This window comes from Maylandia zebra, linkage group LG16 (genome assembly GCF_041146795.1).
Source record: "Maylandia zebra isolate NMK-2024a linkage group LG16, Mzebra_GT3a, whole genome shotgun sequence".
Classification (NCBI taxonomy): domain Eukaryota; kingdom Metazoa; phylum Chordata; class Actinopteri; order Cichliformes; family Cichlidae; genus Maylandia; species Maylandia zebra.
Window position 1 is genome coordinate 17501641 of NC_135182.1, and position 23933 is coordinate 17525573.

At 41.5% G+C, this 23933-nt stretch overlaps 1 protein-coding gene across 1 annotated transcript; it reads right to left on the bottom strand.

The window, feature by feature from the left end:
* Window positions 1–23614, bottom strand: fstl1b (follistatin-like 1b). The gene is made up of 11 exons (XM_004551382.5): window positions 23455–23614; window positions 23251–23307; window positions 7835–7936; window positions 7583–7712; window positions 4932–4964; window positions 4448–4578; window positions 3781–3899; window positions 3313–3425; window positions 2574–2684; window positions 2399–2493; window positions 1–1418 (listed from the first exon to the last, which is right to left on the bottom strand). Exons 1-11 carry the CDS (start codon window positions 23455–23457, stop codon window positions 1377–1379), a joined length of 936 nt encoding a protein of 311 aa, XP_004551439.1. The 5' UTR covers window positions 23458–23614; the 3' UTR covers window positions 1–1376.
* Between the last annotated feature and the right edge of the window lie 319 nt (window positions 23615–23933).

A 23933-nucleotide genomic window follows, 5' to 3' on the forward strand; every position in this document is an offset into this window, starting at 1 on the left:
TGTTGTGGTGAATGGGCTTTATTGGCATACATATTCCTTAGTCTCTGCACTTTTAGTGAAATATAAAGATTCAGCTTCAACGTAGTAATGCAAATTTCACACACATAGGAAATAGAGTCACAAAGCACTAGTTTGATGCCATCTTCATCAAAGCACACTTGTTCTTGAAACGCCACATGGCAAAAAAAAAAATCCTATGTGCAGGTAATGGTAGCGACCTGTAAAGTTTGCAGGTCTAAGGCACTGATTTCTGGTGTTTAGACATCCCAATTCAGATGCAGGATTTCAACAAATGAACACAATAAACAAACCAAGCTACTCTCAGCGTCATAATTGAAAATCGCACACACGCACACAGACACACACGCACACATTTCATATGCACCAGGTTATCGACGCGCCTAAGCTACTTCCACTGACAGTGAGGCTAGTCCTTCTGTTAAGAGTGATATTGAAAGCACAGGTATAGTGTTGTTGCTGGGTCCAGAGTAATGGCTTACCTGGATAATTTTGTACATCATTCAAACACTTCATCTAGACTTTGGTTTCAGGTTTCACCATGCTATATTCAGATCAGGTCTCAACGAAAGCTGGACCACTACATCTCGGAAAAGTAAGACACACATAGAGGGAAATGTTTAATCCCTCACAAAAAGGAAAAAAAGCACCAGAGAGACTTTACTAAGTATAACATGGGAACAAGATGAACTCCAACTCAAGCCAATAACATAATGTATAAAGAAGCAAACTTTTTTTTGGCAGCAATGTTATTATTTTAGCCGTAAGATACAAATAAATTCATGGTTGTGGTTGAACTAAAGCCTAAGAAAGCTAAAGAAAATGAAAGAGAAGTGCAATGGTCAGGTAGTGGCCTACTGTGGCAGTTCTACAGGCAACAAAATTTTGAAAAGCACTAGTAGCTCTACCTTGTTATGCAACATTCTGACAAGAGGTTGTACGAGGCGCCAAGCAGTCAGTTTTCTGTGTACTCAGCGCCTATATTTAAACAACCCTCAACCTCACTACCTTTTCAAACAGTGACTTCCATATTCCAAAACAGTGATAACTTGACAGTTTTCTTTTCGTAATAACTGCAAAAATATAAGGATTGTAGTAAAAAAAACACAAAACAAAAAGCAACCCCGAGGCTAGAGTAGGGGTGCAGTAATACAATCAAACATGACAGTACTCAACACAAGGGAATCCACTGATACGCTTTGATTGAAACTAACAAACATCAACACAAACACTTAAAAATGTAAAAAAAAAAAAAAAAGGATAATAATTAACAGAGCAGAGAAACATAATAAAGTGAGTTAAATCAAGTATGGAAGAAGGATGATGGCGTGCACCCTCTTCTTTCATTGCATCCCGACTTAGGCCTCCTTTGTGCTGGCCTTCATCTTCTCCACTGTCTCCTATGTTTAAAACAGGGAAAAGAAACGTGAGCTATAGTGTCTCATTTGACATGCTGACTGAAACAGTATTTCTGGAAATCGCACGCCTTTCCCGTTAATATCAGCACTGCATTTGTTTGAAGGTGAATTTGGTGTCACCTATCGAAACTTGTACACACGATGAACCACATTTGTTTACAGTGGCACTACCAAGTATTCTTCTGGGGTGCAGAGTACACGGCTTTGCTGACTCAGTCATGGCCTCAAGCCAGATTCCTAGAGCTACCTTGCGGACATCACGGTTACATTCACGCACACAAGCAGACGCACAAGTTACAAAAACAGCAATCTGCAAAAGATTTTGTACTTTTGCAGATTGTTCTAAATACATGTGCCAATTAGTCAACTCCTACTAAACCTAATGCACTGCCTGTGAATCAAAATAAGCAAGAAACGTTAAAGGAAGATGTCAACACATAAATCTGTTAAAGGTAAAAGAAACTCAAGCATTGATGGGTTTTTTTTTAAGGCCATCTGCCCTACATTTCATATCAGCAACATCATTTTATGGCTCTAAATTTGAAAACATCGCTCTCCTTTGGATTTATTGTTTCACTTGTTCTGTCAGAAGCAATAAAGCTGCTGATACTGTGGCTCGCCGAGCTCTGCCAGGTTGGAACGCATCAAATATTTACAGCGACCTATTCCTCTGTCGGTTGTATTGAGCAATTTGATTTGAAAGGAACTACAGGTAATCAAGGAATATAAAAGCAGGCACGAGGCTATTGGCTCATAAAGGTTATATTTAGTGGACCTTATAACCAATTCTACAAGCAGTGGACAGTGAATGAGCTTTGGAGTGCAGTAGAACCAAGTGGGGAGAAAATCAAATATTAGGTTCTAAGGTTGGGAAAACACTTATAATTTTTTGATTTATCTTGTCTTTAACTCGACTGATATACTGTACTTTTTTTGATGGGATTTAGTTTACAGATACACACCTGGTGCTTGTTGAGCTCGGCCACACGGAGGTTCCACTCCTCCTCAGTCATCTCCACTCCAGCATCTGCTAAGTCATCCACAGCTGGCTGGTTATCTGGTCAGATTACACAACGGTTAAGTGGAATGTGTGCGTGTAAACAAACAGGATAAATGCCATTTTCAGGTTTTTTTTACCAGTGCACGTCATGGCGGTGCAGACCCAGTTGCCGCATGCACAAACGCAGCGATTGCACTCCACCTGGGTCTCTGCTCCATCCTCATATGTTTCATCCTCCAAGGCACATTCTGCACAAAGATAAAGAACACGCTACCTAGATAAGGCCACAGATAAGACTCTAGTAGAACAATAAAAGTTTTACATTGGTACCAATTTTATGACTTTTACGAGTTGCCAGCATTTTAAAATGCTGCATCATTCATCCACCAGCATAACCACAGTGTCACATTCTTTTGGTTACTTTTGCTTAGTCACAAACACTCAGCAAAACAGCCAACGCCAAGCATAAAACCTTTGTGTGTAAACTGGAGAAACTATTATGTAAAAAGAGAAAAAAAATCAAATGCCTTAACCAGGCATGAAAATCTTGATTTGCATTTGAAATTTTGCATGTGGACTAAACCCAGAGTTTACACAGCTAACAGTTAGTTCACCAAATAAACGTGTGCATCCTTGAATCTGGTGTAGCTCCAGAGTTAAGTCAACCGCAGAGATTGGCTGCTGGAGAAATGCCCCCTCTTCCTGCGAACTTTATCCCAGATATATCAGCACCAGTCAACTGAACAGATTGAAGGGCTGAGTCTCAAAATCCTAAGAAAACAGCAGCTGCACTACTGAGCTTTCTGTGCTTCGGTCAATTTATATAGTAGATCTAATGGTGTGCTACATTATGTCAAAGTATCACTCCAAGCTCACTCTTCTCTGGTGGATTGAAGCCAGGCTTCAGGCAGTTAAGAAACTCATCAAAGCTCAGCTTCCAGTCGGCATTCTCATCGGAGAGCTCAATGAGGGCATCAACACACAGGCTCCTGGGGAACGAGAAGCACACAAACACAGAATAAATATTAGCTGTTACATACAGTAACAGTGGACCATTACAGAAACAATGCAAATGCTGTAAAAATCATTTTGATAGCTGCTTTTCTTTTTTTCTACACAGAGTGCAGGTGTTTTTACCAATATGGTTTCCCACAAGAGGCCTGCAATAATGTTTGCTCTGGCCAAGATCAGGTTCAATGACTTGTCTTAAAATAGTGCTGCAGCACAAAGATAAGATTTTCTGCGCACAAGCAGTACCATTGGAAAAATAAATATGTGAAGGCTCTCTCACCTCTTCCACTTCCACACTTTTTCGTAAACATGCAAACTTGCAGACACACTAACCGGAGCAGGTTGTTGCTCTCCTGGTCTGCATAGGACTGCAACTCCACAACTGACTCGTTGTGCTGGATGAATTTGAGCAGCTCTGAGGAGTCCAGCTGAGAATCACCACTGTCATATGACTGCAAACACACAGACTCATGTGCATGAGGATTGAACACAAAGAACTCTGTAAGAAGTCATTTGGGGTTCTGATCCACAGGCTGGGTAGGCTGTAGCGCTACATTAACATTTTTATTCATTTATTCATTTTTTTAAAATGACTAGTTGTTGTTCAAACTGATTTAGCATCCAAGCTGACTACTGTTTGACTACTGTACATGGGCTTCATATATGATGATGAAATAAGAAAATCTTGGGCATAAGTAAAGTTTTAAATCGTCCAACACAAAACCCCCCATCTTTTGCTATAATGGCATTCATGTCAAACCATGGAGAGGAAGGGGCCCTCCTCTGCAGAACAAAGTTCCTCATTAAACTGAATTATCACCACCAGCTGACTCGCTTGAAAGGTCTGTCACATGAATAATTAGACACAGTCCCAAGCAGCTTTAAAAAGCAGGCGGACTGAAAGAGGCCCGCGTGGACAAATAAACTGGGGTATTCTGTGAAAACACTGGTTTTGGAGCAGTGGTGAGCATAAAAACAGAAAAGGGTTAATTCTGCCTACCTTGAAGTATTTGAGCAGGATGTCAGAGAAGTTGGAACCCTTGACAAACCAGCCATCTGGGATAATCTCAGTTTGCAGCCACTGGATCACACGAGATCTTAACTCGTTGCGGTCAGCAGCATAGCAAACCACTGCAGGAGAGGGGATATTTCCAGAAGTCAGCAGCATGAATAAATAACCCAGTACACCTGGTATACTGTGCATCGGTGTATTCAGGCTCAATATGTTCTTTCAGTTAGACCATAAATGTCTGCTACTGTATAGCACGTGTGTTAGTAAACTGTAACCCATCCATGTAACCATGGACTAGACCTTAATATGCCAGTACAATCCAGTGAAAAAATTACAAATACATTCAGTTGTAAATTAATTTATATGTTTATATAACACGCAAACTTGATAAGGATAAGTGGAAGAAAAAGGATGGGTGAATGGATGTTTATATAAGCAAAAAGAGCATGCACGCACATACACATAAACTTACCTGGACTGGCAGCGGCCTGTTCTGTTTTCTTTTCTAAAGGTGATTTGAAAAAAAGAGAGAGAAAGAAACAACATTTGATACAAAACCTGGAGAACATTATTGGAGATAAACATGTCTGTCACTGAACAATTGGCCAAAGGTCTGCAAAGAGCATGCTGTGACATAATGATTTTCCCTCGCTGACCTTTCTGTCACCGATCAATGTCCAGGCTAGCCTTCTTCAAGTTCTGCATTTTGTTTTCTTTCTTTGTATCTTTCTTTCTAGTTGTACATTTTTGTTATTCCTTTGTGATTTCATTTTTATGTTTGATTTTCTTTCTGAAAATCAATGTAATTTCTTTTCTTTTCAGACTGCTGCTGCACTTCATGACACACACTGAGCACTTCTTCTCCCCGTACTTCTTTTCTCTCCTCACGTGTTTATACACCACTGCAGTATGCCACTAAATTTTTGTCTTCTCTCTGCTTTAATCTGTGTTTTTGTTCTGCCTCCCTATGCTGTCTTTTTCTTTTCTTGTCTTTGTCTTTCTCCTCATCCCCCAGCTGGTTGCAGCAGATGGCTGCCCCTCTCTGAGTTCGGTTCTGGTGGAGGTTTCTTCCTGTTAAAAGGGAGTTTTTCCTCAGGGATCTCCTTATTGTTGGGCTCTCACCAGAATATTGTAGGTTCTTTACTTTACAGTATGAAGTGCCTTAGGGAAGCTGTTTTTTTGATTTGGGGCTATATAAATAAACCTCAACTGAACTGAACCTCAGCTGAAATTAGTTTCAGAATTAGTTTTGCTTATTTATTTATTTATATGTATTATTTGCATTACTTATGTTGACCAAAGCATTTTAGATTATATATCACAGATTAAGGTCCAGTTAACTAAACAACTTCATGTCAGCAGGGACCAGCAGGGAAGTGAAAGTTCACTCGAGATCAGATAAGATACTAATACGAGATATATGAAGAGGTGGCTACAGGGCAGAGGTGTGATAAAAATGATAGTGCAGTGTCATGGAAGGGGACATTGTATGACTGTCAACCCAGTCACCTCACATTATCAGTTCAGTGAATGTATGCTAGTTCAGAGATCACATACTAATCAGTTTAATTGCTTACTATCAGCGCTTTCACAATTAGTCGGGTGAGCTAAATGACATTACTGAAAAGGGGCCAAATTGGCCTTTTTAGGCCTCCCATTGTCACATCTACTAGATCTCAGGGATTCACTTATACTTAAGCTTCTACTCTGTACCTGACAGTCCGGCAGAGCGATGTGGTGTCACCGCTGTTGTTCAACATCGTCATCGATGCGATAATGCGCAAAACATTCAAGGGCCGCCGCGGAGTCCAAGCCTTGACCGATCAATTTATCACCGATCTAATGTTCGCTGACGATAGCGCCATTTTTTCCGAAGACGACACCGAGGCGACTCACATCCTCTACTCCAAACCGTACGGCCTCAAGATTAACGCCGAGAAGACCAAAGTCCTGACCGCTGATGGCTCACCAGCGATCGTCCACCTCGACAGTGTGCAGATCAAACAAGTCCAACAATTTAAATATCTGGGGTCCCTCGTCGAGGAGAAGAAAGTGGCATCATCAGTGGAGATACGCTCCAGAATTGGGCAGGCGGCGGAGTTCGCTTCCCTGCGCTGGTGCGTTTGGAAGAAGAACAACATCTCATTGACAAAGATCCGCCTTTACCGAACCCTGATCCTGCCCATTCTACTTTATGGCGCGGAGACGTGGACAATGCTCAAACACGACCTGAGCAAGCTCAAAGTTTTCCAAATGCGTTGCCTTAGATGCATTCTCGGCGTTTCCCTTCGCGACCCTCATTTGAATGACACCATCCTCACCAGCTGCGGCAGCCAACCGACGATCGGTGACCTAATCCAGCGCCGCCGACTCCGTTGGTTTGGCCACATTTGTCGAATGGACCAGAGCCGCTACCCCCATGGCCTACTTTGGTTGACCCGCCCCACCGATTGGAGGGTGCATCGAAATGCACCAAAAAAGACATGGATGAAACAAATCCAGGATGATTTGAAGGCCCTTTGACTTGACCTTGAGCAGGCAAGAACCATCGCCTTAGATTGAAAAGCGTGGAAGATAATCGTTGGTCAAGCAAGAGAACCTGCGGCACCTACAGCAGCGCACTGGTTGCGCAGCCGACCACCGCCGCTGGTCGCCCGCTAAAGGACAAGAAGGAAGAAGGAAGGACCTGACAGTAACCTATGACTCTGACATTCGGTGTTATGAACACGAGATTTTTAGTCAGTGTTGTTAAATTCCTCTCTAGTAATTCAGTCATGACAGGTTCCAAACTGTGTTTTCATCTTTTCATCTCTATAGCATTCTCGTGTTATCAGAAACCTGATTTGCTATGTCCTATCCTATCAAAATGTTGTTTCTGTGTGTACATTTTTTAAATTGTAAAAATTAAAAAAAAGAAAGAAAAAACCCTGAAAACCGTTCAAGGCAAGAAAGATGATGATGTTAAAAAAAACATTTTTTAGCAAAAAATCATTTAACAATTTTTGAAAAATACATTTTCAATGTCTAACATGAAAATTATGCAACTTCCATTTCCATTTCCAAGGACGATTGTGTGATAATTATGCCGGTTTGAACTGTTTTATCAACATTTGTTATCCGTACCCTTGCAGTGTCCGTCGTGTGCCACTTGGATCTTCAGGCCAGTCAGACAAGCATCTCTGTGGAGCTCACAGTGATTCCTGTAGGTCTTACCATTGCTGCCACATACTGACCTCTTGTGGGGCTTACAGCTCTGCAAAGAAACAAAGTGCAAAGGGAATGAATGTGAAGTGAAACCAAAGGGAGTTTGTAATCCAAATCTATTATTTGGACATATATTGCTTCCTTGCGTAAAAGCAATGACCCGACACTCACCTCTATGCACAGACAGCTGGGCTCCCCCTTCTCATTGACAGCGCACTCCCTGCCGGCCCCGCAGAACACATTAGCACACACTTTGCTCTTGGTCTGCACCTCCTGTAAGGCAAAATAAGTTTGTGATGGTTGAACACAGGGCGGCGCTGTTGTGCTTTTCAAACAGAATAGCCAATCAAGTCAAACAGGAATCTGCAAACGGGATCCAAAACACAAATATTTAACTTTCACAATAAGCCATGTGGAACCAAACTCATGTCACAGATAAAGAGATCGTTTCGCCCAATTAACTGACAAGAGTCTGTCCCCTGATGGCATCCGAGATGAAAGCTCACCGATCTTGCACTGCACTCAGTCTAGGAGGTGATGATTTTTCTATCTGTTTCCTATCTTTTTTAGCAAGATACCAAGAATTACTTAAATCATTTTGGTAAATAAGCTCAGTTGCTTTGTGCACGTAGTGGTTCATAATGTTTCATTGGAGACTCTGAGGAATCCTCAAACAACTGACTGCATTTCAATTTTATTTGTTCCTTTCTCATCAACATGATAAGCAAAAAAAGCAATATTTACGTGCTCAAACAAATGTGTCCTGGTTTATTGCTTATCTTTGTTGTTTTTTTATGTGTGTGTTAGTATCTGCACTTTTAATGAGGTCTCCAGAGCTGTCTGAATTGTTGCCCTGTCAGTGACAGTTAGACTTGGATCCAGAAGTTGGCATGAAATAAGGCAGAATACAGAAAACATGTAAGTGGGATGAGTTCCTGCTGGACCATGCTGCCTCCTCGAAAATACTCTTTTTCTTTCATCCAAATGTCTCCAGCAAATCTGTTTCAGTTAAACAGCCTTTTCTCTCACATTTAGCGTGTCTCATTCGCTCTCGTTGACACTCATGGACGCACACACCGTCTCATTTGCTCATCTTGACATCTTGTGTTTGCTCATTTTAGGGACTGCCAGCAGACTCAAGAAATGAGCTCTAGCAACCAATCAGAAGACGCCAAGTGGAGCTCCAAGAGCTGGTTTATGACCCTCATTACCGCCTCCTTTCCCCATCTGTTTGTTTTTGTATGTGTGCCATTGTGTGTGCTTGCATTTGTTTGTGTGCGTACTCGTGTGTGTACAGGGTGTTTCCACATCTGGAGTCTGAGCTGTGTTTTCCTTTAGGCCCATTCCCATGCAGTGCAAAATCTTTTCTCCCCCCCCCACCCCCGACTCCACTCCTGCTCCCTAAGCTGCTGTTTCCTGTAACAGCGAGACAGAAGTTGGCCTTCTTTGTGTGCCTGCACGTGAGCTGGCTTCCAACTTTGTCTCTCTGTGTATGACTGCAAGGTCTGGTATGTAGGTCAAAATGAAGGTGGGATGTTGTTACTGAACCTTCTTGAGCTCTCATGATAAAATGTAACAGGATGGATTTCAGAGCTAAAGGGATGACAGTGGGGGAGCAGTCACATGCAATCATCACAGTGTAGCAATTTTGACTCAAAACTGGTGAGAGGAATTCGGTTCTATGCATGCTTCAGAGACATATACATACACACACTTCCTATCCTAAGATGAGGTCATGGAAAAATCTTCAAAGCAACCCCCCCGGCCTTGAACATGTTGGACAATTCAGTTTCTCAGACACAGATGGGCAAGAGGCCTGTTGAAACCTGCAGAAACCTCCTCTGAGAACATGAATAATAGATGGGCTCCTTAAGATGAATCTGGTACAAACACGGAGTTCTGTCTGTCCATCTCCCTCCTAGCAGAACCAGCTGAGAATATCTGACATTTAGCTAATGAATACAGAGGTAGAAGGTCCCTTTTTTTGCAGCTGATTCATGAGCTTTGTTGCCATAGTGAGAACATATACTGGCTTCTTTTGATTACAGAAGTGTCAGTCAAGTAAGCCAGATGGAAGAAAGCCTCAAAATGAGATCTCAGCAGGGCTCTTTGGACATACAGTGCTGTGAAATAAGTATTTCTCCCTTCCTGAGTTCTTTTTTCATGTTTGTCACTCTTACATGTTGCAGATCATCACACCATTTTTTTCATTAGACAAAGATAACCAAAGTACAAATATACAGTACAAAGTGCAGTTTTTGAAATGATGATTTCATTTATGAAGGGAAACCAAACCTACCTAACCCTATGTGAAAAAGTAATAGTCTCTTAAACCTAATAACAGGTTGTGCCACCCTTCACAGCAAAAACTGCAATCAAGTGTTTGTGATAACTGGCAATGAGTCTTTCACATCACTGTGGAAAACTTTGGTCCACTCTTCTTTGCAGATCTGTTTTAAACATATAATTCATGCTCGAAAACTGATTCAAGTCTAATTCCAGTCCCAACGCTGACTAGGCCACTAGTTTTTGCTGCCAGCGGTGGCACAACCAGTTATTAGGTTTATGGAGCATTTACATTTCTTTCACACAGGGCCAGATAACCTTTTTTCTCCCCTTAATAAAGTAAATCATCATTTAAAAATGGTATCTTGTATCTTCTTAGGTTATCTTTGTCAAATATTAAAATCTCTTTGATTATCTGAAACATTTAAGTATGCCAAATATGCGATAAAATAAGAAATCATGAACAGGGCAAATACAGCACTGTAAAAGAAAATAACAGATGAAATAGTCTCTTCGTGTGTTCTTGGGATGCCACAAACGCAGTGCATAAAACATGCATGGACAATGCGGAGGGATAAATAAAAACTACACATAGCAAATGTCAGAGACATATGGTCACATTTCATGCGTCTAAGAGGAGAAAAATTAGTAGACTTTTAAATCCCCAAATATTGTAATCAGTAATTAGTTACTGATTACTTTTTTCAAGTAACTTGACCAACACTGGTAACAGCATATAGAATAGCATGCAGAAATAATACTCCAAATAACTTCCTGTAGGAGTAAAGCTGACAACTTCCCCAAAAAAGTAATCCCGTTACTTTACTGATTACTTATTTTCAAAAGTAATTAATTACTTAGTTACTTTTTAAAAACACGATTTACAACCTGAGTAGGTGATAAATCGATAGATCTTTCAGTCCAGTTCTACTTTTTCTGCATAATCCATCATACAAAATGTAATCAAATGGAAAAGTCTCTTTTTAAAACTTGTTTTATTAGTTTTAATCTTTTAATTTTATGCATCAAGCAAAAATTTAATTATATGCAACATTCTCTGACTGGAAGAAATTTCTTTTAAACCTATTTAAACCTATTTTCTGCACATTCCAGCACATAAAATAAAATATTTTTTTGTGTTTACACTCACTCTTTCAAATAGATGCAAGTAAAACACAGCAGAACATAAATAAAGTCAAAGACTCAGCGGTCCTGTTGCTCTATTTTCACCTGTAAAGCAGCACTGCGGTAGGCGGAGGTTTACCCTGGTGCAGGTGTGCCGCAGCGGTCAGTGGAAGAATCCGCGAGTTTCGCTGTGAGTTTCCCATTACGTCGTTGCGCACTCGGTGCTTGCTCGGAAGTTTAGGGGTTTTTTTCGCTGTAAAAAGAAGTTTTCTTCCCACGCACGATGGACGCTAATGTTTTTGTCACTTTTTATGGAATCAAACTCAAAGTAAGGTCAGTACTTCCACGCTTTAAACGCTGCACGCTCATACTCTCTCCCGCAGTCGATCCATTGTTGATCTGCACACAGCTGTTGTCATGAACGTCGCACTTGCTTACGTCACTGTCGTGAGACATTCTCGCAAAAAAATCACGGTTTTAGTAACGCAGTAACGCAGCGTTCCTACGGGAAAGTAACGGTAATCTAATTACTGTTTTTGCAATAGTAATCCCTTACTTTACTCGTTACTTGAAAAAAGTAATCGGATTACAGTAACGCGTTACTGCCCATCTCAGGCTGTTACAACATAAAAGCTTAATTTATTTACTTGAGTGTTAGTAGCCTGAAAATATGAGAAGTTTTTTTTAATCATTGTTGTTATCACTATTTTACTTTATTTGGTAAAGAGCTTCCCATGTTTCCCCTCTTTGAATCTTTATGTAGTTCCAAGTTCATACGCTGAGATTGATATCAATGTTTTTATTCAAGTGGGTATCACTTTCTGTTTACACATTGTAGGGACTTGGCATCAACCTCACCATAACTAAAAGGCACTCATTAACACAGTCACCAGCAGAGCAGACATAAAATAAGACATGACACAAAGTCAGCACAAACAAAAACACACCCATTATGCATGTCCCAGATAAATTATTATTTTTAATTTACTGACAACAACTGCCTTCTTTCCCATTTAAAGCCAATCAGTGTTCTCATAAGAGACTGGTGAATCATACCAGAGTCCTTCATACAAAGAGCTTCCCTAAGCTCATTACAGTCAATACGGACACATTTCACAGCTCACGACACTAATCTCTTGCCCCGCGTTTCACATGTTTTCTATTTCAGTGTTTTAGTCACGAGGCTGAAACGACTTAAAGGTTTCTAAAAGACTTTTTTTTCTCCAAAAACTCTTTGCATCATTTCCATCTTTTTATATCAGCGTGGCAACTCTCATTTCAAGTCTTGCTTTCATTTCTGCTATTCTTTAGTTCTTTCTCTTGTCATCTCATCTCTAGCACCATGCCCTTTTACAGATGCAAGACACGTGTCTGTGAACGAAGGCCAGCCTTGAAGAGCTAGATGGAAATCAGAGGAGGAAAATAAGAGAATAGTAAGAGTCTGAATAAAAGGAGAAAGTTGTGAGGACAGTCTGAATATTAAGAAAGAGGTGGGTAGTGAAGAAGAGGAGGGGGGCATACGAGCATGTTATATGGCTCGTTGATGAGGCGGACTTGAGTTAAAGTGGAACACATCCTTGCTTTAGAGAACAAAATGCCCTTTTATCTTTTATCCAATGAAGACAACAGTGAAAAGGCACACTAACTAAAGGCACCTAAAGGCACCTTGCACAACACATAAAAAGCATCAGAACATCTGCTCTGCCTTTGCACGCCTTTCTTATCTCTGTGTCCTCAAAGACTCAAAACAGTACAAGCAGCAGCATATTTGTCTGTATTTGCATGCTTAGTGTGTGTACCTTCAAATATCTTGGAGATGTTCCACTAATCGAACAAGCCGATCAATGCCTCTCTACTGTTGATGTCATTTACAGCCACCGTGAGCACTTCCCATATTGCACCCTGCCCCTTATTAGCATAGAAAACATTAACCTAGAGATTGCACTGAAGTCCCTGCCATAGATATGCCTACAACAGTGAAGAGAATAATGGAAGCAACTGCAAAAAAGCAGTAAGTGCAATAAATACAGAGTGTGGCATTTCTAATAATACTAAAAGATTAGTTTCATCTGTTTGATTGGATTAGTTTTGGACACAATAAATCTAATTCAATAGAATCCAATACAACGAGCCTGCAGTTCGACTGTTTTCACATAGAGCTTCTTTTGCCTGTCTGCTGTGTTCGAGAGGTGTTGATTCAGCGCTACTTTCACTGTGTAGGCTGTACTTTCTGGTGCTGTTCATTCGTGCTGCATTATAAAAAGGTACAGGGTAGATCAGCTTGAGCTGCTTCAACATCTGTATGACACATAGAGTTTCATCGATATCTGAATGTGAAAGGCTCGAAAAGGCTTTTCAAGAAGTTTGGATTTAATGCACGGGTGTAAGAGACACCTCACTGTAAATGATGCAGGCTGGGCCACTTGAAATATTGAAATGCTGAATAACAATGAAGGAACTACAGCACACTGTTACACATGCTGCTGTCGTGCTGAGACACTGATAAGGCTTCGGTTTGTGAGGAAGCAGAGGAAATATTTACAGTGATATTGAAATCTAATCTAAGTATGCACACAGTTGTCTGTTCAATTTACTGCTTATAAAAAGCATCTATTTCCCCGTATTTACATAACAAACTGGCAAATTTGAAGAAAAATGAAAACTATCACAAGCAAAAAAAAGAAAGACTACTGAAATGAGAAAAATAACAAGTAAATTATTTTCATTTGATTAAAAAAATTAGCTTTTTCAAAAACATGTCACGTCCTTGCACAGAGTTGGTTGAGAAAGGTTATATAAAAAGTCTTACATTTGAATATAGGAGTGAAGGAAAAGTTCTACACTTTAGAGGAAAAGGTAGATTTTTTTTTTTGAGAAACTGAGAAGAGCGAGGCTAGTACCAGTCACACAGGCCTACAGAACAATTAGCGTCCTCTGGTCACTAGATAATAATATCTATTCCCAGACCAACTGGAGGTTTCTGGCAGTCAAAACATTGCAATCGCCCTTAGTCTACATGGAATACAGTCACTTGTCTGCCAGCACTCACCAACTGCTTGCCGAGCAGGAGTGAAAATATGACAAGTGTAATCCAAAATGTACACAAAGTTAAAATTGTGCTGTTTGAAATGTGTTGGCTGCAGTGCGAATGTTGAAGGTGAACATTCTCCGTTTCCAGCTGTCTTTCCTTCAAAGTAATCTGCTAGTGACCAAAGCAATCACAGGGATCTTTTTAATGCAGCACCGTCTTTGTGACCTATTTCACCCAGCGACAGTCAGGAATGCACATTCTTGCCTAGTGACTGGAGATTGCTGGGGGTCAGAATCTGAGGCCTAAGCTACAAAAAGCTAGGCTGTTGACTGCAGCTTCAGAAGTGCTTCAGAGACAGTGGTTTCTCCTTTCATATAACTCCCTCCAAGGAGCACTATAAGTCTATTTAAACAAATGCTGACGTGGAGGAGATGTGCACTAAAACGTGATTTTACTTTGAGCGAGGCAATAACAGTGACAGATAGAGACAGTCAGCATGACAGATGGACAGACAAATGCATGGACGCCCCCCCCATTACCTCTAAATGCAACCGAGTGTTTTACAAGAGATTCTATGTAACAATGAGGTGAAAAATGAAAGAAACACAAGACTGAAAGGCAGGAAATGTAGACAAGAGACATAATCAGGAGAATGAGAAGGTAAGAGGGGTTCATTCCCGAGCCATGTAGTGCCTCAGCTGGAACCCGACCCAGTTTGCCTGGAGCCAAAATCTCCTCAGTATTTGGGTCATAAAGGTGGCCCTGCTCTTCCCCTCTCCAGCGTTTTCCCCATGGTGTCCCTCCAGCATTAGATTGTCTAACACTCTTCAGCTCCATCAGACATGAGTCCATGCCAGGAGCAGACAGAACAGGGAGGGCTCAAAATTGAGCAACTTGTTTCCCCTTAACTTCTAATCAGAAGAGAAGTGGAGTGCAGCCAAAGAAGAAAACCACTTACCCGATACACTGCAAGCTAACTGCGATCCAGTTTACTCCCTTAAGGAATTTTAACGAGATGATGGGAAGAAATATTTTTTTTTTTTGGTTTTGAGTCATTACAGAAAGCTGTCTCTTTTGCCTTCAATAATTCACATTGCTCCATTCTCAGACTCTGTTGCCTTTCCCCCCCTCTGTGAATCTGTGTCTTCATTTATATCAAATCAGTTTCAGTCTCATTTCTTCTGTACTTGACAGCCTCGTGAGATCAGATGTACAGTAAAGCCTCCACTCAGAAACAGGCAGTCAGCCCATCAAAAAGACACGATCGACTGCCATGCTTCCTTTTGGCTCAAATATCTGCTTAGTATTTCATGGATTACATGACAAGTGATCGCCAGCAGTTGAGAGCAGTATGTGTCCTTGAAATAATGAGGCCAAAGAAGAACTAATTTGAGCGGTTTATAAGAGCACTAGGGGTGGTCTCAAATGTTCTCTGAGGGACCAGGTCCGAGATTAAATCTTCAGAAACAAAAGGGCTCAGAGTAACGACCAGTTTACAGAGTTCTGCCTGTTATTCTCGTCCCTGTTTCTTATTCAGTGTAAAAGGAATGCACCAATGGATGGGATGATGTCACCCCAGTCTGCAGCCTGTTATTTTACACCCAGCAGCCTCATTGTTCAAAAGCTGAAATGCAGCAACTAAACTGAAAAGAGACATGGGGGAAAAAAGAAGAAATAGAAGAGGGAGATAACAGAAATACACGGTAAGATAAGTGTAGCAGAGAAACAGAGAGAGTGAGAAAATGGAGAAAGCAAGAAGTACAAGACTAAAGAAAAGCAGGAAATAAGTCACCGTCTGGGCAGAGCAACATCTGCTAGCAGTTAAAACGTCACCAGAGAACACAAAATGCTGTGAACGCAGCACCGCCCCAGGCCCGCCCTCCCCTGTTCACCCCGCTGTCACTCTGCTCGGACAAAAACGTCCCCTGTCCTCACTACCTGCTTCATCTTAACCTCTAGTCAAGTTTTCTTTCTTATCATCATTTTCAATAATTTCTCATCTATTTTGCCTTTAATTTTTTAATCCCTTTCTTTGACTCTTTACAGATAATCTTGCTCATTTCCCCTTATCCTTTTAAACTTTCTCTCTTTGCTCACTTTGTCACCTTTCTTTCCCCTCTGAACCACCCCCCACCCCCCTCTGTTCTCTGCATTTTTCCACCACGAGGAAGGGCAAGTGAGGGGGATGGGGAGGGTGGGCCAATGCAGGCTCACACTCAGTCTAGGGGAATGAGGAGACTCCCTGCCCTCCTCTCTGCTCCCTCTTTGAGGCCAGTGTAGGGGCTAATGTCGAACGCTTTTGTACAAGGGAAAGTCCAATTAGAGACTGCAAGATGTATTTAGTGTGTGTAGACATTTCAAACCTGTTGTGAGATCAGACCTTCATTATATTTAAACAACTGTATTTTGCCTTCCTTTTAATCAAAACCTTTCAAAGTATGTCAGGATACAGCGAGAGAAGAAACAATCAAAATGTTATCTGATTCACAGAAAGTAAGTCAACTGTTTCATTAAGGCACTGTGGCCACTGTATCAGGCGCATGTGTTCACTAGGGGTGCAACGATACTCGTATCGATATTGAACCGTTCAATACAGTGCTTTCGGTTCGGTAGCATATGTATCGAACAATACAAAATTTGTAATTTATTTTATCAACTTTTCTTCTGACGATGCTGTCTGTGTTGAGAGCTCAGTGGATCTGCGTTCGACTACTCCGCCTAGGCTGCACTGTTGAGCGCAGATCCACTGAGCGCAGCACAAGCTAGCAAGACAGAAGCTAAGCTCCTTGCAACATGGCAAATTGAACCTCCCCCACCCTCATTCAGATCTGGCCTTTGGAACTATTTTGATCTTCATGTGAAGTATGACCCTGATGGTAAGGGCATCATGGACAAAAGTAAGACAGTGTGTCGGATGTGCCACGCAATGCTCAATTACGTGGGTGGGAACTACTGCATTAGCGCAGTTAGCTTGTTAACGTGTTGACGTCGTCCAGCCCCACGCACGGGGCGATCCGCGGTAGCTCGTTAACGGAGATTTGCCGTGTTGTGGTGTTAACGTCATTTCAGATTAACACTGACAGCACTAGTGGGAACACAATGAATATGACTGCACATTTACGCCGACATCATCCTAGTGCAAAGACAAAAACAACAAGCACGCATGCTACAAACTTTACCCGAGTCATTTAGACAGCCGTTAGCACATGATTCTCCTTATGGGGACCTGATATGTTTAATATCTGTCAGTGCGCCCCAGGGCAGCTGTACCTACAATGTAGCTTGCCATCACCAGTGTGTGAATGTGTGTGTGAATGGGTGAATGACTGAATGTAGTGTGAAGCGCTTTGGGGTCCTTAAGGACTGAGTAAAGCGCTATACAAATGCAGGCCATTTACCAATATGCTGCTGAGAATATAGCCCAGAAGAAGCGTATAGTATAGCTTTTATTTTGGAAAGAGCCATTTCTCTGTAATAAACTCTCTTTTCCAAAGATGAGTGATTCCTCAATCAGATAGAATTATTATTTTATCCCTGTGTTGTTTCAGCAACATTAAATTTAAAAACTGTACGTTTGAGTTAAAATATATAGAATAGAATAGAATAGAATTCAACTTTATTGTCATTGCACATGCACAGGTACAGGGCAACGAAATGCAGTTTGCATTCATCCAGAAGTGCTTTAGTGATATAGATATATTACAATATATATTAGCAATAATATAGATATGTGAGTATCTATATTAGTGCACCCCTAGTGTTCACGTGTTCCTTGTTAGCACAGATATTCATTCAGCCAATCATATGGAAGCAAACTGACATATTTAGGCAGGTAGACGTGGTCAAGACAAGCTGCGGAAGCTACAACTAATTATTAGAATGGAGGAGAACGGTGATTTAAGTGACCCAGACTGGTCTCGGGATTTCAAAAACTGCCAAACTTCTGGGATTTTCCAGCACAACCATCTCTAGGGTTTAGAGAGAATGGTCTGAAAACAGAAAATCTCCAATGAGCAGCAGTTCTCTTGGTAAAAATGTCTTGATACCGGTTCAGGCTAGTGGTGGTGGTGCACTGGTGTTGAGGGGAAAGTTTCTTGGCTTCAGCCTACCTGAGTACTGGTGCTGACAATGTCCAGCAGGATAACACACTATGTCACAAACCTCAGATCATCTCAAACACATCTCCTGAACTTAACAATGAGATCACTGTTCTCTAATGGCCTCCACAGTCACAAGATCTTTTTTCTGCAGACCATCGTTGTATTTTGGATCATGTGCTATATAGACCAAGCAATCACCTGGGCTCAGAGAACTTAATTGGCAGATTAAACAGTAATGAAATTTAGCATTGTTGTAATCTAAGAACTTGCAAGTCACACTTTTTCATGGTTCTTGAAATTCCTCATGACATTTTAAATTACAGATTTTTAGTACTTTTTCTTTTCCTTTGGGTTTGACAATCAAAGTCATCCCCCCTGCTTTGTATCGTGTCTCATTCGTACTAAAATAGACGGAGAAAAGAGCCTCTCACTATGTATCAGTCACGGCTGAGGTATTTGAGCTATAAATGATCAAACTGAATGAAACAGTCATCTGCGCACTCCAATCTATTCAAAAATCTTTTTAATTAGCGAGCTTCACAGTATACTGCAGTGAGGCTAATCATGGGATGTTCTTTTAACCTTTTGTACTTCAGCTTTCACTTGCTACCTGTTCATGCCTTGAAGAAGACTGAAAGGGTGCTAATTAAAGGGATTTTTTTATGAAGAAGTGGCTTCCTTCCACACATATTAACCACATTTTTGATCACTTGAAGAGCTGCGGTTGATACGTTTTTTGACCTCTGCTGAGCTACATCAAATCCAGCTTAAACTACTTATTTTATTACAATTGTTCATCCTGCAGATTACTTTCTCAGCTGACTCTTTAGAGAAGTAGGATGTGTTGTAAAGGGAAAACTATTATGTCCTAAAGCAGTGGTCCCCAACCCCCGAGTTGTTTGGTACCGAGGGTTGAGGCTCGGGTATGAAATGTATGGTTTTCAGGGTTTTTATTGTTATTTTTTTAAGCGTTTTTATTGTTAACTTGATTTCCCTGGGTCTTTTCCCATGTGTTATGAATACATCTTTTTATGGTAGCGGTACTGGTTTTATTTTGTTGTATTTATCCGCGACACCTTAAAGGCCAGTATATTGTCAGACATAAACTGGTCCAAAAAAGGTCGGGGACCGCTGTCCTAAAGCATGCAACACACCCTGGTGTAGCAAACAGCACCAACACACTCATAGTACAGTGACTCAAATCAATGAAATGCTTTTATTCAGCACCGGTGGTGGTACAATACCACCACCAGAGAAAAACAAGCTCCATCAAAGTTGTTTTGCCCCAAAGGAAAAAAAAAAAACTATATATTTTTAACCATCATTTTTTTATGTTAGGGTGTAATATACTGAATAACAGGAAAATTGACAGATTTCTGTAGCAAACAGGCTGTATGTGGATCAATCATGGTTGTGCGCACAGTCACCCTTTGCAGGCCCTTGAGCAAGGTTTCTGCATGTGATAAGAGAGGTATGCTACATTATAGAGTGCTCTCTTATCACATAGATCACAAGAAAATGGAAGAGTTACAAAAGCTCAAAACAGCCACTTTAGCCTCTATGTTTTTTGCTCAGTGTTGGAAAACAGCAGTGTTCGCCTGTTGATCATTCCTCCTACAGTTAAGCCTGTTCAACAGAAAAAAAACTGCATTGCATATACAGGGCGTGATCTGTCTTTGACGGGTCACTGGACACAGAATAATCTCTGCTGGAAGTAAATATTTGTAGAAGTTTTGTTTTTTAAGATGTCAAGCTCACAGTGATGTTCATTACATTTTCCAAGAGCTTAAAGTGGGCAGAAAAGCAGCAAACAGTCAGTCATCAGTAAATTACCTACTTTTGCTTTTTAATTTTTATGATTGAAAATGATGCATTACCTCATTCTTTACAAAATGCTCAGAGAACCCTTTGGTGCCAGTCTTTGTGATTTGCGTGGGTGCCTGTGTTAATTTATGTGTGAGTGCAGAGTACCGGTAATGATAAGACACCAGTACAGCTGCTAAGCTAAATGAGGACTCCTTTCAAGCCAAGCCAAGAGTGAGGAGAACACACTGCAGGGACGTGAAACGTAACACACCTCTTCTTTCTCTACCCCTACACTACACAGCCAAGTCTTACCTCACTCCCAGTCTGCCTGCTGTAATTGCATGACATCTCCTTCCTGTTTTACATCACTATCTCACCGCCCTGAACAATCTCTGCACGGGATCCATGACTGAATGTCGAGCTACAGTAATTAGAGCAGGCTCATACGGACAGAGGACACGGCGTCCCCTCATGCTTATGTTCTCTCCACCTGGGCAGATATTTTTAGCCCACCTTGTATGGGAAAGAACAAGCATCAATATGGCAACATGGCGGGTTGCCCGAGAGCATTTAGCTCAATCAGGGTGCAACAAATCCAGGGCCAGAAAGAAAAAGGGATCCAGCTCCTTCATTTTTTCATGTTTTCTTTGTTACGTGAAATGTTGTCCTGGCGAACTAGTCTGGCTGCCTGTTGATGCCATAGCGCCATAAACTAAATTAACCAATGTGTCATTCACCGTGGATGATGCACAATAACACAATAACACTGCATGCCATAACAGCGGAAATATAAACACTCTCCCCCCTCTGTTTATATGCGGCTGTGCGCACACATGTCCCCCGAGGCCGCAAAGTCTTACGACTTTCACTATGCCTGCATCCGACCTCGTTTGCATATCAAGCTCCCGGTGTGTTTGAGTAAGACATCAAGGTTTTTTTTCCCAAGATGCATATCTGCTTTCCAGCCCGCGGGCACACACACAAACAGAGTTTTGAGTCTCGACCCCGGCCACCCTGTCACACTGCATTTCTGAGCAGCTTATCTTCAAACGCAGCAAATTCTCACCTCAAGAAGCACACACGCATTCGACTTCTTAATAGATCAGGAGTTCGTTTCCACATTTTAATAGCCTAAACTCGTGGCAGCAAATAAAAACACAATCGATCCTCTTTTCAGTGATCTTTCCAGCTTTTTTAGTGATGTGTATACAGTCAATTTAACATGCATCCCATCGTTGATACACAAGCTAAATAGATACCCTATAGGCTCAGATTCACCTCTTTGCTGCAACTTGTTGACCTTCGTTAGACAGCACGCTGGTATGCCAGTTCAGGCCCTTCTCACAGCCTGTCAACAGGCCATATATTATCAAGAGAATTACCTTTGGAGAACAGATGCCTCTTTTTTTAATGGGTGCCCATTACTTTGCGGGTCCACCCAACAACAACTGCTGTTTGTTCTATCCCATCTAGGACATACCTCACAGATCACGGCCATAGATTCAATTAGGAGGCACACAATCCCACATTTAACAGCCAGCGGGTAAAGATAGGAAGAGCAGGGGAAGGTCAGCCGGGGTAGCCGGCACATCAGTCTATGAGCAGTGTTGCAGTTCCGACACTAATGGCCATCTGCATTAAGCCATAAAGACAGGCTCGGCCACAGATAATTGATTTATCTTTCACATGTGGCATTGCTCTAACCTGCTGAAAAATCCCTCTAATTAGGCTACAGTTATTACCGTGTTTATATCATCCTCCTGTTTTTGTTGTGCCGGTCAACAGAGGAGTCAGCACAAAGCCAGGTGTTCAACAGCTGCATCCACTGAGGGTCCAGGCCATCATCAAGTGCCACCTGGCATGTGTGTGCTTGCTCGTTCTTCGAGGAATAATTTGGGACATAGAACAAATGACTTTTTGCCAAGTTATATGAGAACATCCATCCTGCTTTCAGGTCTGCATAATAATTAGGGAGGTACAATGAGCAGCTGGTTGGCATAGATTGCCACAAAAGCTAGAAACAAAGGAAAAAGAATCATTTTTTACAAGAGACCATGTGCTGGATCACAAAGACATTCTTGTAGTTTGCTTTCTTTTTTCTTTTTTTTACTCTTGGATATCTTGATAGCTGTTTCCATAACTATAAATTTGTTATTCTTGCACAATCACAACAGACATCTCAGAACAGGAAACTTGCCAGTCTTCATGCTCAGCTCAGCTAACTGACTGCTAGGTTTACTTTTAATCATATTTAGGCTTACTGAGCATCCACCCCAGACAGTAAGCTTCACTCATTCTTCAAACCCACTGACATATACGAGCCCATCTGTCACCCCTGTGAGATGCTTAAACTTTAATAATTGCACGCTGTTTCAGTTAATCATTCTTGTGTGCAATCGGGCCACCTACTAACAGCACATCCTGGTGTTTACCTAGAGAGGAGACTACTTAGCACTGCAGTGTGATACCCATGAGGTGAGCATTCTCACAGCTCTTGAGGCACTCACTGCCCTGCAGACAAACACACATGCTCCCCGACCAACCACCAAAACAAACATTATGCCATTAGAGCAGCTGCCAGTTGGCACCAAAACACCCTCCAGTATTGATGAAGAGTGTCCCCCAGAGATTTGTGAAAGCTAAACCCATTCTCCTTCACAGCTGTCTGTCACTCCTCTCGTCCTCTCATGGCACATGTCAGCTTTTGTTGCGATGTTACCTTCAAAAATCACAACTCAGCAAAACAAAAACAGAGAATAGGTGAAGGACTTCTCTTTGTGCGGTCAGCAAACAAGATGGAAAATGTGAAGGTTTAAGAAATATGTGCGCTCACTTTTCCAGTGCCTCATGGGTGCAACCTCATTAACAACAATACCCCAAGTGGAAGAAAGCAAACTAGTCAGAATGTGTCTGTAATGACGCTCATGATTGCCGTAATTGTGTGGTTCCGCTTAGGAAGATAAACAACCCAGCCTACATCACATAGACACAATACAGCCTTGAAAACCCAACTATAAATGGCCCATTTTCACCACGGCACCAAGTTTTCTCCAATAAAATACTTTTTTTCTTCTTCTCGTTTTCCAGATGTGTTGAAGCTCAACAAAGCTGTTGTTTGGCTGCCTTGTTTTTTTTAGCGGTTATAAAGTGTTCAGTACAGGCGTAAAACGGCTGATTCCAATATGAAGCCTCGCAAAGACAACTGTTTGAAGAAAAGAAAAAGAAAAGAGCAAACTTACCTCCGCGTTGTACAAAGCTACGGAGAGCAGAAGGAGCACAGCCACACTTCGGAACATCTGGACAAAAAAAAGGAGGGGAAAAGAGAGAGAAAGTATGGTTTTATGGGAAAAGAATGAGCCAGCGACAGTGTCCATCCGTTTTCATACCATTCATATTGTCAAGACAAACTTGTGGAAAAGCCAAATTTTAGTCCTCTACATTACCATTTTATATTCGGCTTGGGAAATCTGCTCGGAAAAGGGGTGCTGGTCCGGATATCTGTCGGGACGCAGTCGAGCAGAATTGCCGAGATTTCAAGAAATTTGAGGAGCGCTGAGGAATTCCTGCCAGTCCGTCAGTCTCTCCTCCTCCTCTCGTCTCACCCTGGCCAATGAAAACGTCTGGAGAGGAGAAGAGGAGGCGGGGGAGGAACGATGGAAAGTGTGTAGGCTATTTATTGTGTGTAAATTAAACGGTAAATGCAGCCTTTCTCTCAAGAAAGGTGGATGGCTGTGTTTGGGGCTCAGTCATATTTTGTGTTCGGTTCGTATAAAATCTTTTGCATCCTACTGATCTTATGGAAACATTTCTCTTGGCCGTTTCAGTCCATTTTAGTCAAACTCTCAAAGAACAGCCATAAAATTATTAACAAGGTTTCGCTTGCTTTTCTTTGCTGCCACCAGGGGGCAGAAGAACTCTTAAA